Source organism: Protopterus annectens, chromosome 5.part1 (assembly GCF_019279795.1).
Source record: "Protopterus annectens isolate FY-2018-M chromosome 5.part1, PAN1.0, whole genome shotgun sequence".
NCBI lineage: Eukaryota > Metazoa > Chordata > Ceratodontiformes > Protopteridae > Protopterus > Protopterus annectens.
The window spans coordinates 450,603,703-450,620,018 of NC_056736.1; the positions used below are offsets into that span (position 1 = coordinate 450,603,703).

A 16,316-nucleotide genomic window follows, 5' to 3' on the forward strand; every position below is an offset into this window, starting at 1 on the left:
CCATCTCTGCTCATTACAACATGGTTCCACCAATTTTCTCTAATCCTCTGTTAAAACAGTACCTCGGAGGGGCTAAAAACATAAGACTGCCGTAGAGCACCTACTCCAACTTGGGACCTCAACTTTGTTTTGGAAAAACTAACTTTACCTCCTTTTGAGCCAGCTAACTCAGCAGAATTAAAATATATCTCTTGGAAAACTGCTCTGCTCCTGGCAATAACATCAGCACGAAGAGTTTCGGAATTACAGGCACTAATGGCAGTGGAACCTTTCCTCATTTTCCACCAGGGCAGGGTGTCTTTAAGAACTAACCCTACGTTTATGCCAAAGGTGGTATCCAGTGTGGCTCTAAACCAAACTATTCACCTGCCAACTTTTTATCCTAAACCACAGAATAAAGGGGAGAGACTACTGCATTCTTTGGACATTCACAGGCAGTTATGCTTCTACCTGGACAAAACCAAAGCTTTCAGAGAATCTGAGCAATTATTGGTAGCATATGTGCTGCAGGAACACAAGGAAAAGCCATTTCAAAACAGACTATTTCAAAATGGATAGGACATTGTATACGTTTCTGCCACACATACCATGGAAAACCTGTACCTAGCAACATTAGATCTCACTCCACCAGGGCAACAGCCACTTCAACTGCCTACCTCAGGGGAGTACCTGCCATGGATATTTTGGAAGCAGCAACTTGGAGTTCTGTGCATACCTTCACCAAGCATCACCATCTGCCTCAATACTCTAAATCCACAGCTGGCTTTGCCACTGCAGTGCTGCAGGGCCTTATAGCCACCCCTAATGCCTTATAGAACCAGCCACCCTACCTCAGCTTTGGGATTCTACCCAAGTGTAATGACTGCAGCAGTGTAACATGAAGAACATAGTACAGTTTTGTACCTACCATAAATGTAGATGTTAGAGTGTATACACTGCTGCAGTCCAGGTTACCCTCCCTCCTTCCCCTCTTACTGGCTGGTATGTACCTATGTCTTCTACCCTCACTACCTTTGGGGAGTATTTGCTGGTAGCTGTAAGTTGTTTTTTGCTTTTCTTATGTATGTTTCATTAGCAATTTGAATTGCCTACCTATTTAGAGGCACCTGACATCTGGGGCAAGAAAAACTGAAGAAAATGGCGTCTGCTGCATCTTGTATACCCCTGTCGTACTGACATCGGGGAGGAGGCGACAGTAACCGACCCCGGACCAAGACTTTGGAACTCAGGCCGACTGGGGAACTGCCTGACGGCAGGATAACCCAAGTGTAATGACTGCAGCAGTGTATACACTCGAACATCTGCATTTATGGTAGGTACAAAACTGTACTTTTTAAATGTAGTTGCCTAGGATACAGATTCCACTTCCACTCACTCCCAACCCCAAGTGGATGGCCAGACCTCCCCTCAAATCAGTGGGAGGAGGCCCAAAAACAAGTGCTCTCTCTCCTCAGTATCAGGGCTATTCAACCTGTCCTAGCAGAGCAAAGGGAACAAGGTTTTTATTCAAGACTGTTCCTGGTTCCCAGAAAAGAAAACTCCTGGCATCCTATCTTGGACCTGTCTTTTCTCAACACCTTCCCGGCGGTTCCAAAATTCAAAATGCTAGCTCTTCAACAGCTTCTTCTTATGCTAGCCAAGGATACCTGGCCAGCAACCCTAGACATAAAAGAAGCTTACCTGCACATCCCGATAAGGGAATCCTGCAGAAAATACCGAAGTTTCAGGGCAGGCTCCATGCACTATCAGTTCCCTGCACTTCCCTTTGGCTTATCTACTGCGCCCAGGGTATTCACAAAGTGCCTAGCACCAGCCATTGAATTTTGCAGGCAGAGAAATATTCAGATTTACCCATACTTGGAAGATTGCCTGATTCAGGCAGAGAGTCAGGACTTGCTATTACAACACCTGACATTTGTAAAGAGACTTCTAAACCTCACTGGGGTACACCATCAATGAGAAGAAAGCACACCTATTACCCTGCCAACAGATTGTATTCCTGGGAGCCAGCTTGAACACAAATTCCCAGATGGCATTCCTCAGTCCAGAGAAACAAGTTTGACAACCTACTTCAAACTGTTGGCCACAAAAACCCAGCTTATCTACAAGGAGAATCCTGCAAGCCCTGGGGTTCATGGCCACTTACATTCTGTTGATTCCATATGCAAGACTGCATATGAGGAAACTTCAGTAGTATCTAAAAGTCTATGGTGTCAACATTCTCAGGACCTGGAAACAATGATTCCTATCATTCCTTGTCTAAGGGCAGAGTTCCTTTGGTGGGCAGAGGCCTGCTACCACAACAAGGGACTCCCTTTCACTCTACCCACTGCCGCCCAAACACTAACAGACGCATTAGACTATGCATGGCGGGCTCACATGGCAGGGCAGTGCATTCAGGGCAAATGGAACCCAAAACAGAACAGATGCACCTGCATATCAATCAAAAAGAAATGTTAGCTGTACAGAGTGCTCTGACAGCCTAAGACCTTATTATTCCAGGACAACTATTGGTAAAGACAGACAACACCACAGTTATATGGTACATAAACAAGCAGGGGGGGAACCCATTCCTACCCACTCTGCAGACTAGCCATGGCTCTGTGGAACACAGCCTTGCGCTACCAAATGAACCTACAAGCTCAATTCCTGCCAGGCAAACTAAATTGACTGGCAGACGTCTTAAGTAGAAATCTCATGGACGCACACGAATGGAAATTGGAACCCAAAATATTCAAGTTCTTGAGGAACAAATGGACACCAGATGTAGACCTGTTTGCCTCCTTTCAGAACTACCAGTTGAACAAATTCTGCACCAGAACTCCCCACACTCAAGCTTGGAAAGTGGATGCCCTGTCCTTTACCTGGGAAAGCCTCTCAGTTTATGCCTTCCCCCTCTGCCTCTCCTCTCGAAGGTTCTACTAAAGATCAAACAAGACAAGCAAAGGACAATACTGATTGCACCAGACTTGCCACGCCAGCACTGGTACCCGCTTTTGTGCAATCTGACAGTGCTACAACCATGGCACCTGCCTCAGACCCCTTCCCTGCTGTCCCAGCAGGTGGGCCAGATTCTGCACCCTCAGCTTCAAACCCTGAACCTTGCAGCCTGGCTAATTCCCTGAGCTCATCTCTAGCAACCCGTAGTAAGCAGGTGCTGGATTTCATTCTTGAGGCAAGGAGGCCTAGTACTAGAAAATCCTATTCAGAAAAGTGGAAAAGATACTGTTCCTGGAGCCAGGCTCAGGGGATGGACACAGTGGTGCCCAGTTTACCTCATATTCTAGATTATTTAACAGAAATGCTCCACAAGGGCCCATCTTTCTCTTCAATTAAGATTCATGCCTCTGCCATCTCAGCACATTATACTGAGCCACCCCTCTTCCCTCATCCCCTGATAAAACAATTCCTTAGAGGGGCCAAAAATGTAAGACACCCCCACACTCCCACCCCAGGAGAGCTCCCACTCCAGCCTGGGACCTTAACTTTGTATTGGAAAAACTTGCGCTGCCTCCTTTTGAGCCAGCTGCAAGTGCAGAGTTAAAATTCCTTTCTTGGAAAACAGCTTTCCTTTTAGCAATCACTTCAGCAAGAAGGTTATCTGAATTACAGGCCCTTATGGCAGTGGAGCCTTTCATCATCTTTCATGCGGACAGGGTGTCCCTCAGGACCAATCCCTCCTTCATGCCCAAGGTGGTATCCAGTGTGGTTCTTAATCAATCCATTCATTTGCCAACCTTCTTTTCTAATCCACAGAATAAAGGGGAATGGATACTGCACTCCTTAGATGTGCACAGACGACTTAGATTTTACTTGGACCGGACTAAACCTCAAAGGAAATCTGAACAACTGCTGGTGGTATTTTCTGCAGGGGCAGACGGGAAGGCTATTTCAAAGCAAACCATTTCTAAATGGATAGGCCATTGCATTCATTTCTGCTTTTAAGCACCATCGAAAACCTATCCCACAGGGGATTAGACCCCATTCAACCAGGGCTGCATCTACCTCTACGGCCTTTTTCAGGGGTGTCCCTATCAGAGACATCCTAGAAGCTGCTACCTGGAGTTCTGTACATACCTTCACAAAGCATTTCCATTTGCCGATTTTCTCTAAATCCAGAGCTGGCTTTGCCACTGCAGTCTTGCAGGCCCTTATAGCTGGTCCTAATGCTATCTAAATTCCTCCTCCCATCCTTAGCTTTGGGAATCTACCCAAATGTGATGACTGCAACAGTGAAACACGAAGAACATAGTACAGTTGTGTACACTTAACATAAATGTAGATGTTAGAGTGTATTCACTGTTGCAGGCCTGGTTACCCACCCTCCAGCCCCCTGAATTCTCTTGACTTTTACCTTTCCTTCTTGTTTGGCATATTTTATATCATGTGTATTTGCTTTTATAGTTCATACCATATAATTGCTTCCTATTGTGGGGACATCTGGGGCAAGAAAAACTGATGTAATGGCATTGGCTGCATGTTTTATACCCCTGATGACTTGACATCATGGAAGAAGTGACAGCATCCGATGCAGAAATCCAAAGACTCTGGTATTCAGGCCGGCTGAGGGCTACCTGCAGGCAGATAACCCAAATGTGATGACTGCAACAGTGAATGCACTTTAACATCTACCTACATTTATGGTAAGTGTACACAACTGTACTTGATGGATGGATTACTTGAAAAGGAAAATCCTGTCTTTATACCGAAGGCATCTATGCAGATTAATCTTAAACTGCCTGATTTCTGTTACATTTAACAAAGGAGAAATATTTTTTGTATAGGAAGAACATGCACAGGCAGCTCAGATTTTTCCTTCTATGTAACTAAATCTGTCATAAAAAATTGTGACTTTTTGTTTAGTTCTGTAGAAAGAAACTGTGCTCTAAGCTTTCCATGTGTTTTTAAAACTGCGAGGATTTGCTTGGGTCATAGCAGTCAACTAAGATGGAAATACATATCTCAAATATGAAAGTTAACTGCATCATCTTCAACATACCCCCATCCTCACACATACCCACGCGCACACACCTTCTTGCATTCATCCAGAAAGCTACATTTTTTTGTTAATGTTATTTCTTAATGCATTGATTTATTAGTTAGTTTGCCTTTGTGTGGGCTGGCTGAGTTGTGGGTAAGATTCCCCTTTATACACGATTATAGGAAATAAGTGCCAGTAGCTTGAGAAACATTTTAAAGCCAGGCTGCCCATGTACCCGCCAGTCTTAGTCCTAGTGGTTGGAGATGGTGGAATTACTCATTGCAGATGTAGTGTTATGGTACTTGCATAACATTTGTGTGTGTAGATACAGATGTATACGCATAGATGTGCACACACTTGCAAGACAGCCTTTCACATCCTTGTCAGCACCTTGCTTGACTTTTCGCAAGGCTTACCTTGTTTCCTCTCAAGGAATATAGCTGCCATTTGTTTCTCTGACTGATGTTAATGCATTTGCTTTTGCTTCAGCAACTGACTAATATGTTAGATTAAGATGTCTGTTTAAAGCAGCATACACCTAAGGACTGAGCTAAACAAATGTACATGCTGTCCTTCAGCGACTTTAGTACTGTACTTTGGTGTCTTCTTTTCATATTTTATGATTGCATGTACTCATATTTTGTATTTTTTATGATTTAAAACTGTTACTGTGCATTTTTGCTGTTTATATATAATATCCCTTGCTTAGACAGTGACCCTGGGCATGGATAAAAAAGGGGCTTTGGAATAGACTGTGTTCCCATCTGCCTGGCAGTTTAACTCATAAGAGGAAGGATATGATCCACAATATTCATCTTTTAGTCTTTGCTTTGATTCTCTTAATTTCAGCTTTCAAAAACTGTATGACTCTGAGAAAGTCACTTAACCAGACAGTAACCTAAAGTCAACCTTGAAAAGGTTTACCAGTCTGGTGGAATTTCCCAGTTAACAAATGCAAGAAAAATTAAAATAGTTGAGAAAATAAATCTGACCTGGAAATGGGAATCAGAATGTGGTAGGCCCAAATGTTATGCCGTCGCTATGACATTTCAACTCAAAAATCTTTTGTGGTAAGTAGCCTATACAACCTTCTGGTCGAATCTCATGCTAGTAGCATTGCTTACAGAATTTAAGTAGTAATGTTTAATGGAGGTGGAATATACAGAGTATTCATACTTAAACATATTTTGCTTTACAGCAAGAAACTGCCTTTAGAAAATGCCAAGTAGTTGACTTCCACACACATTATGGGTGTTTGACGTATGTGTGTCTGTATAGGCAGATGGAATTAAGTAGTTTTATTTTAATGTTATCTGTAATTGGTCAATTTCTTCATTGTCTTTTTTGTTTAATTTGCAGAGGTGCCTTATTTAGTCTGAATCCAGGGACACTAAGCAGTGCGCTCAGCCCTGCTGCTCTGATGAGCAACAGCACACTGGCAACTATACAAGGTTAGTAGACCAATTATACATAAAACCAAGCCTACACACCAGCATTGCTTAAAAAAAGGAAGCTTAATTTTAACACAAAACGTATATATGACAGCCAAAAAGTTATTAAACAAAAATGGTGGTAGTTTTGATGCAACAGACCTGGAAGTATTGCCAAGCATATAGTTAGTTGTACTCCATCATCCTGAAGGGAGACATGCAGATTTCAAGGCAGTGTAGCTAGTGCAAAAAAGGATGTATATCTGTTGCTTTATCTGACTTGCTGTCCTGGAAGTGAGTTAAGTCATCAAACCAAAGTTACTTAATTGAATGCAAGTGCTGTAATAAAATACTGTGGTTTAAAATTGAAGGAGTACAATCAAGTCATTCAAATATCCTGAGTTTTACAGGAGCAGGATGTAGGAAAAGTAGGGAAGATTGGAAAGGAGCTTTAATTAGCTACAGGAAGTACTAATTGGGAACAATGTGCATTTAAACTTTGGGTAAACAGAGTAGTAGACTTAGCATAAAACCATCTAGCAAGAAGAGAATTAAGCCAGAGGTGCTGATTAAAGTAAGCAGCAGAATACAGACAGAGAAACCAAAAAGGCTATTTTAAGGCAGTATCAAGACATTTAACAAGAGACTATATTAGTTTAAAGAGTTGAATATTTTTGCAATTAATCGGTTCTGTTAAAGAAGGTTGTAACAACCGCTGCTGTACCCCCACACACGCACACACATACAGTTACTGAAAATCAGTTGCCAGTTGAGCATCACCCAAGGAAGGTGGTGTTTTTTCAGTTAAACCATATATTCAGGAAGTGTTTTGCTCCCCGTAAACAATGACTGTGAGATGCCTAGAAAAAACGATGGCGGCAGTAGCTACATGGGTACATACAGATGTAAATATTACTCACGTCATATATGGAGATGACAAAATAGTTAACATTTTAAAATGGGAGAAATGGTAAGGCTGAAGCTTGGTAGGATGACAGCAACAAATCTGGCAAATGTAGAGAAATTTCTGGTCAGCATTTACATATGTGAGACCTGAAGCAGTGCATGATAGTAAAAGTGTACAGATGGGCACCAGCTTCCTTTATGGCATTAAGTATTCTTGTGAAAGTAGAAAATGATTGATAACGTAATAAGCTGTACCTGCAGGAATGTTGTGGTGCTGTTATGCACCCAACCGCTGTTTGATAAAAATGTCACAAGCAGACCTGTATATGTCAAGTATAGATCATCACTTCAGATGGAGTACAAAGAGGAAGTGGTCCAGACTAGTCTTTCTGACATTGGAAGTAGTGAAAGTAATGGAAATGGTGCTAGTCATGAATTACGTGGTTCAATGAGCAGTTTCCAAGGCAGCACATTTCTTCTTTAGCAAGATCCAGGATCGTCCTGTGAAATTGGCACCACTAAACTTTTGATCTTTGTAACATGGGAGGTAGAGCAGCAGTCTGCTCTTTGTATTTTACACTGTTCCACACAAAAGGCTATGTAATAAAATGGTGTGGGGTGGAGAGTGAGTATTATGAGGTAGAATATAAAAATCAGAGGTATGTGGCTCTTGTGTTACATAACACGAAGAAGAGTAACCAGTGGGTACACAGGAATGTGGATATTTAGTGTCTGTCTGTTCACCATTGCCATTAAGCAGGACTTGCAACATGGAAAAATCTAAAGGATTTTGCATAGTGTTTGTCTTAGTTGAGATTTCTTGCAGGTATAAAAAAAGTGTATTTGGTGCAGAGAATCCTTGGCAAAAAGTTCAGCAAAAGTTTGTAGCATGAGTACTGGAATTCATATATTTTCAAAACTATTGAAATGTAATAATTTCATGGATTTTAATTTTATTTATTGGCCTGTTAACCAGGTGAGTGGCCCATTTTAGACATGTCCCAGACGCTCTATGGAGCACATATGGCAATGAAAAGTTACCACTCAAGACACATTAACATTAGAGGAACAATATAACCTTAGTAGTTACAGTTTTAATGCAGTTTCACAGAAATTATATCACATGATATACATTACACTCTTATTTTCACTTGGTTGGCACTATAGTTCTAATGTAGTGTAACTTGATGCAACTTTAATATCCAATAATACACCGTTAACATTCACTTGGTAGAAATCTCTTAAGAAAGATGGGAAAGTGTTGCGAGTGATGCATTGTTGTCCACCAAGAGTAAGCACATAAGGACATGTGACCCTAGGCTTACTGGGAAGCATGGTCATGATGCCAGTAAAAAAATGGAAGAGAGGAAGATGCAGTTACCAAGACAGCAAAGAAGAATGCAGGCAAAAGGCTGACAAGGCCAGAGGGAATTATACTGCATTTCAAGAGCTGTGGTTCAGAAGGAATGGTTGAAGTCTGGGGAAGTTAGAAATGCTAAACTAGTTGCTACAAAAAGTACCAAGGGAAGACCCTTTAAAAATTGAACGAGAGAGGTGAAGGATGTAGGGGAGACCAGGACCAATTCATAAAGATTAAATGGCACACACCAGTTGCCTACCATGGTCAGGTTTACTATGTAGTACTATTTACATATTGAGCTGCATTCAGCTTGTTGCAATGGTTTCAGAAGAATGGTATTCTCACAGTCAGCACAGACTGATGTGCAGGTAGTGGTACCCTTGAAGTAACTTGAGAACTAGCTGTTTAACAGGGAGCCATTGGAGAAGGAAAGGCACAGTCTTTAGTACTTAGGTTCATAGGTTGGTACTAGGCTATCGGCCCTAGGGCCTATACAAGCCTAGCCATAACATTTCCCTGACTATTTCTTCCCACAGTATTTACTTCCCTGGACCCCTGTCTAGTGCTGCTCAGTATAACACCATGAGAGAGAGAGAATATCCAGAATACTGTGTCGTCTTTTTGTCTACAAGTTTTGGTTAGGAGATGGAAAAACTCAAAGCACAGCTGCCCCAGTCTGAAGGTCTAATTGATGGAGCTGGATTATATGGTGCTAGGAGTTTGTATTGATTGAACCAGACCTGTAAGGGAGGGGGCTTTCACACAGAGGAACAACTAGCAGAGAGGACATGGTGTTACTATACTGTGCCTCTTTAGATACAGACTCATATATGGGGAGATGAAGGAATAATTCCTGTTTGACTTGCAAAAGCCAGAAATGTGTTTCAAGGGGAATTGCAAACACGGTTTGTAAAGGTCAGTGGTACTGTTAGGTAAAATAACATGCATAAAAGCTGGAATTGGAACTGCTGCTAGGATTCTTTTTTTTCTTTTGCTTTCCCACTTGATTATACATAGATGTGAACAGAAAGTGAATGAGTAAAAACTGTAGTTCATATATCAGCGAACGTCCTTGACAGGTCCTTGTTAAGGTGTTTATTTTTCTCTACCATTCAGAATCTGAGACAAGTGATTAACAAAAATCCATTGGTATTGATGTACCAGTGCATGCTGTAATGTAATGCACCCTTTGCTAATGCACATTCAGACCCAGAGCCCAGCATTTCTTTTTTGCCAATTCTGTTTCAGATATCAGTCTTTTGCAAGTGTCTGTATGGGCATCATATTGCCAGTCAAAATTCATGCTAGTATTATCTGTACTGTGTTGAGGAGGAACACAATGTTGCTAAATGCCTGCTTTTGGCCATTGTAGATGGGAGTATGTTGAAGTTTTGTTTTATTTAGGATGACTCGTGGTTACCTTGTTACAGATGGTGGTCATCATAAAATCACTGTTGCAGTAACTTAAGCTATGTGGGACATCTTGATAAGGATTGGATCAACCAGCCAGCTTCCAAAGCTTTAGTTCACCTTGTACCAGCTAGCCACTGTACAGTAGTTTGAGGGCAGCAGTATAAAATCAGTGGCTGGGGTGCCAAAACTTCAAAGATTTTTATGCCTCAAAAGAGGGCGCTAAAGGCCCTGCCAGTTAGAAACAGTTGTAATAAAAATCCTACATCCTAATTTAAAAATAGTAAGCAAAAAAAAAAAAAAAATGAGAGGGTGGAGGAGTGGGTTAACCACTGCAACAGTGATCTATTTGAGCATCTACTGTTACAGTGTTTACTTACAAATTTATACTGTGTTCATCATTAGATCGTTGTTACTGTAGCCTAAGCTATATGGGCCAAATAGCCAAGATAAGAAAGGACGGAGAAAGAAGAATCAAGAGTCAGGAGTCCCTGGAGAATGGTCTTAGCAAAGCCTGCTTTTGACCCAGAGAAAGAATGTATTTTGTTGCGCTTATTAAAGGTATTTACAGATGATTAAGTTGCTGCCTCTAAAATCCACCCCTCTCTAGAAAGCCACAGACTTAGCCAGAACCCTAGTAGAGTGGACCCTGACATGACTTGGAAGTGTCTTCCTGTGGTGAGAATAAAATAAAGACTTAAAAAACGGACTCTTGTTAAACCATTATAAAATGTGCATGTGTTGAGAACCATGATGATAGCAGAAGCCATAAGGCCTAGAACCCGAAGTACCAAGGCTGCTGGTAGATATGAGTGGGTCAGGGGAAGTAGAATAGAGGCTCTGTGAGATCTGATGTATTTTTTCATCCGATTAAACTATTGTGGTTATCGGATCCAACCTTGGGGCTTTTTAGAAGCTTGGATCTTGGGCTCTGACTCCTTCCCTAACCATAAATGTTCTGTAGTCCTATCTCACCTCCATTCTTACGTATGGGTTTGGAGCCAATCCTCGGCTCCAACTTGGCTTATTACAAAGCTCAAAGTCACTTAGTTGGCTCGTGGCAGGTAGGTATCCCATAGTGCACTAGTAAGAATCCCCAGATCTCATTTGCCACGTCTACGAGTTCAGAAGTGCTTCTTGCTTGGCCGTGGCTAAGTTGCATATTTTTCATTACTATTATAGTCCGTTTTGACATTTCTGCTTATAAGATAGGTTAGTTTACATAGTTTTAGTAATAGTTTTTCATAGGTAGTAAATAGTGTGTTTTTGCCAAATTTTCCATAGTTGTTGCTGAGAACGTGTTGGCCGTTCTAGGCCCGTTTTTGTTCTCCGAGTGGTATCCTTTCTGTGTGCTAGTTTTTTGAATAGTTTCCTATTAGCGTAGGTCAGCGTTTGTGTTAGGACCTTGTTTTTTAGTTTTCAATAGAATAGTATTTTGTGTGCAGTGTTTACTATTATTGGCTAGTTTTTTGCCTGCTGTTTTGTGGTATTTTCTGACTTAGCTTCTTTCCTGTTTCCCAGCAGCTAGGTCCGTTTACGTTAGAGGACCTAGTCCTCTATTTAACTTTTCTGGTGTTTTTCCCTCAACAGGGCTAGGCCCGTTTAAGTTAGAGGACCTAGTCCTCGGTTGTAATTTTTGTGTGTAGTTTTCTTACAGGGTGAGGCCCGTTTAAGTTAGAGGACCTTGTCCTCTCTTCTGTCTATATAGAGTTCTGTTTGTACTAAGCATGTCGGAAAAGTCCAAAGATCATAAACCTTCAGGTTTTAAAAAGTGCCTTTAGTGCTCCCAAAGAATGTCAATCACTGATGAGCATAGTAATTGCGTTTACTGCCTCAGAGCCATTCATCTACAGGAAATTTGTTCTTTGTCACTCCTTCAGCTCCAGAATTCTCGAAGAAAGGAAGAACAAATTAATACTGAAAGGTCTCCTTAAGCCTTCCTTCGAGGAGGATTTAGCCAGGTCTTCATCATCCTCCAAGTCTCCCTCCTCAAAGAAAAAGGTCAAGTCGGCAAAGAGACACTCTCCTGCACCGACTATTTTGTCTGGACCTCCTCAGAAAACATTAAAATTGGATAAGCCTTCTACCTCTTCGGCTCCACTGTCCTCGGAGCTGGTAGAGGTTATTGATGTTGACACTGCAGTTTCGGCCCAAAATCTTTCAGAGCCAACTACTGAGAAATTACATCGGAGCCGGTCTAGAGAGCTATTGCCGGTCTCCCCAACTTTACGATCGCCCATATTACAGAGATCTAGTTCGCCTACCCTGTCATCCAGATCCTCCAAGAGTCTTTCAGAACAGGATGTAGAGTGTGTATTGCTTAGATTTTTGAAGTAGTCTGCTTTACCAAAATTGTTGCTGGCTCTGACCCAGTCAGTTCTGAAGCCATCTAAGACCATTCTTCCTGTTGCTGTTCCTCCTCTGAGCCATGTTGGTCCTTCGGAGCTGGAGATTTCTGTGCCACTTGTGGCACCCTCTGTTCCAGCACCCCTTGTGGCTGTCTCGGAGCAGAGTTTCGCTCCGACACTTTCAGCACCGTCCTTGGTGTCTAGGAGCCGAAGCTCACCAGTCGGCCCCAACAGGGACACTTGGACCTGAACGTCCTCAGTGCCGAGCCTACCTGTCCATGCGTCGGCTAGGTTGAGTTCGGACCCTACATCTATCTCGGAGCAGATCGCTTTTGAGCCGAGGGATACCTCCATTTCCCTGGGGCTGTCCTCTGAGCCGGAGAGATCTGCATTTGAGATAACCGTGCTGTCTCGGTCATCAGCTCTGCACAAGAGTATCGATACTCTTCCCCCTCAAGCACCGACCTCTGTCTCAGCACCATCTCTCTCGGCAGCAGAGACCTGCAGCCTCAGCAGCCCCCATTGGGTGGCCTCCAGTCTTCTGAGACCTCCCCAGAATACCTTTCTGAGGAGCCCCCTCGGAAGAGGACATGCAGGAGGAAGCATGTAGACTCCTTGGATGAGTCCATCACCTCGGACACTGACCTCGAATCAGAAGGGTCCACTAGGTCGTCCTCTGATATCTCCTTTGTAGACATCTTAGAGATCTTAAAGCAGAGAGATGGCTGGCACGCTGTCACCCCTTCTGATAAGGATTCAGTGTACCTGAAGGCTTTTGGGTCTCAACCTTCAGCCTCTTGGGTGTCTCCACCTTTTGATGAGCTCCCGGACCTAGTTAGTCGAAAGATGTGGGAAACTCCTGATGCTGTGGAAATAGTCCCCAGAAGACCCAACAAATTTCTGTCAGGCCCCAAAGAGAGAGAGTTCTTGACCAAAGGTGTGCCTGTAGATGCCATGGTGGTGGCGGCAGCCACAAAGAAGGAACTAGCGGAGACTTCTACATATGTCCACCGAACAGGGAGTCCCGAACAATGGATAGATACAGGAAGCGTATCTTCTCTTCAGCGGCTTTTACACTCAGATCGCTGAATTACCTCACACATTTTACTAGGCTTCAAAGAGATCTCCTAAAGGAGCTAGAAGATGCTCTCCAAGGTACATCAACTGAAGGGAGTCCCTGAGAAAGTTACTGCTCAGTTGTCCACCTTAAACTCCATTGTTAACTCCTCCATGAGACTGATCTCCTTTGCAGCAGATGGAGCGAGTAGGGCAGCGGGTTCAGGGGTTTCCCTAACGAGACGCTCCTGGATGCACTTATGTAATTTTGCGGAGCCCTTCAAATCTACTTTTACCAATGCTCCCTTCGATGGTTCCTCTATGTTTGGACCAAAGGTAAAAGATACCCACCAGGTGCGAACAGGAAGGGAAAACTCACTTTGCCGTGGGAGTATGTTTTACCGTCCCTTCTAGACCATACCCCCCAAGGGTCAGTGATGCTGGGAAATGTGGTTCAAGAAATCCCAGAGATTTTACTGGACGCACAGGGTGATTTCTCCTTCAGAGGCAGGGGAGGAGGAGCTAATGGTAGATGTCACCCTAGAAGGCAGAGGGGGGTCTGCAAAACCAGGGTGGCCACGATTCCTTTCATGGGTGTCCCTGTCAGCACTCCTGATGTGGGGCCCAGCTGTGCTTCTCTGGAGCCAGTTGGGGGTCACTTATCTTTGTATCCAGAAGCTTGGCTCAACATCCCCCAAGACAACTGGGTACAAAGAGTAATCACCAGGGGATACTCCATACCCTTCTTTCTTCCACCCTACACCCCCCAAGAAGATCCGAGATGTTACGCCCAATCACAGGGATCAAGCAACCATAGAGGTTCAAAAGTTGCTTTCAAAGAGAGTCATCCAAACCGTCCTCGCAGACCAGATAGGATTCAGAACCTACTTTAGATTCTTTAGTGCCAAAACGAACAGGGGACTGGAGGTCCATTTTGGACCTCAGTAAACTAAATGAATCAGTAAAGTCTAAGTTCCGAATGGTAACCCTGCAGTCTATACTCCCTCTATTAGGGAAGGACAATTGGATGTGCTCCATAGACCTCCAAGATGCATACTACCGCATCAAAATGGACAGAGCATCGAGGAGTCATTTATGCTTCCGGCTGGGAGCCAGTCATTACCAATTTCATGCTCCACCCTTTGGTCTCACCACAGCCCCCAGGGTGTTCAATAAATGCATGGTGGTAGTGACAGCTCACTTGAGACATCTTGGATTCCAAGTGTTTCTGTACCTGAATGACTGGCACTTGACTGCCACCACCAGGCACCTACTCCTACAAGCCAGGGATTCCAACCGTCCAGCTCTCCACCCAGCTAGGAATTACAGTAAATTGGGAAAAGTCTGCCTTGTCGCTCTCTCAATTTGTGACTCTTATTGGCACAGAAATAGACACACTCACCATGATGGCTCGTCTTCCTGCAGACAGAATTCAGAATCTCAGACAACAGATGTACAGCTTACTTCCTCAACAAAAAGTCAAGGCCAAGACAGTGCTGAACCTTTTAGGGACCATAGCTTCTACCATAACTCTAGTTCCACTAGCCAGATTGCATATGTGAATCCTTCAATGGCTACTTTTTTTCCCAGTGGTCTCTTCAACAACTGCCTCTGTCTCATATTCTCATAATGGAATATTGCAAAAAGGACCTTCATTGGTGGATTCAGCCTGGTCAACTGACGACAGGAACACACCCTTCCTTCACCAGCCCGTTGCTACTGTAACCACGGATGCTTCCCAGATAGGGTGGGTGGGGCATTATCTAGGTAGAACTGTCCAAGGCACATGGCAAGATCACGAGGCTCACTTGCATATCAGTGTCTTAGAGATTAGAGCAGTGCTACTAGCGTTGCAAGAACTTAACAACTTTCTTCCTCTAGGGACGATAGCAATCCAATCAGACAATGTCAGTGGTATGGTATCTGACCAAGCAAGGAGGAACCAGATCTTACCCCTTATGTTGAGAGGCTGTTCGTGTTTGGCAGTGGGCGATATAGCACTTTCTAGTAACAATGCATATCCTGGGGACAACCACTGTGATAGCCGACAAGTTCATCAGTGCAATCTTGATGCCGCACGAGTGGTCTCTGAATCAGAAAGTAGCGGAACAGATTTTCCGCAAATGGGGACAGCCTTGCTGTGATCTGTTTGCCAGTCCAATCAGTGCCAAATGCAGCAGCTACTTCTCCCTTATCCTTCCTCCAGGGGAGTCACCGAGAGACGCACTTGTTCACAATGGCCTTTGGGACTTCTTTATGCATTTGCCCCCCTTTCCACTCATGTCAAAAGTGATCCAGAAAGCAAAGTCCTTGGGAAGCAAAATGATTCTGATCACTCCTTACTGGCCTCGTCAGATTTGGTTCCCCTTTCTCGGGCCTCATTTCCTAGACTATCTATGGACTCTGGATCCAGTTCCAGACCTCTTGACACACACATCAGGTTCCCTAAACCCCCGCCTCCACACCCTCAACTTGAAAGCGTGGCTGCTCCACTTCCATCCCTAGTCAGGCTTCATGATTTTTCACCTGCAGTGACCCATATCCTCACATCTTCCCACAAACCTTCCACTAGGAAATTATACTCTAGCAAATGGAGAAGAATTTCCATCTGGGCAAAAGAGAAAAATGTAGATCCTTGTACAGCATCCATCCCCTTGGTGTTAGAATTCCTAACCGAACCTTTCCATCAGGAATCAGCTGCTGCTACAATTAAAGTTGAACTGGCAGTGATATCCAATTTTCATATGGGACAACATGAGCCTAATCTGATGGCTCACAGATTGTCGAAAGATTTCCTTAAAGGCAGTACTTTGCTAAGACCTCTT

General features: G+C 43.5%; 1 protein-coding gene across 1 annotated transcript in view; it reads left to right on the forward strand.

Moving 5' to 3' along the window:
* Positions 1-16,316, forward strand: part of POU2F1 (POU class 2 homeobox 1) — a 1,264,626-nt gene that overhangs the window by 1,176,231 nt on the left and 72,079 nt on the right. Inside the window, exon 14 of the mRNA XM_044073100.1 lies at positions 6,341-6,432. Coding sequence (XP_043929035.1) covers positions 6,341-6,432 — 92 coding nt within the window. The remainder of the gene's footprint in view (positions 1-6,340; positions 6,433-16,316) is intronic.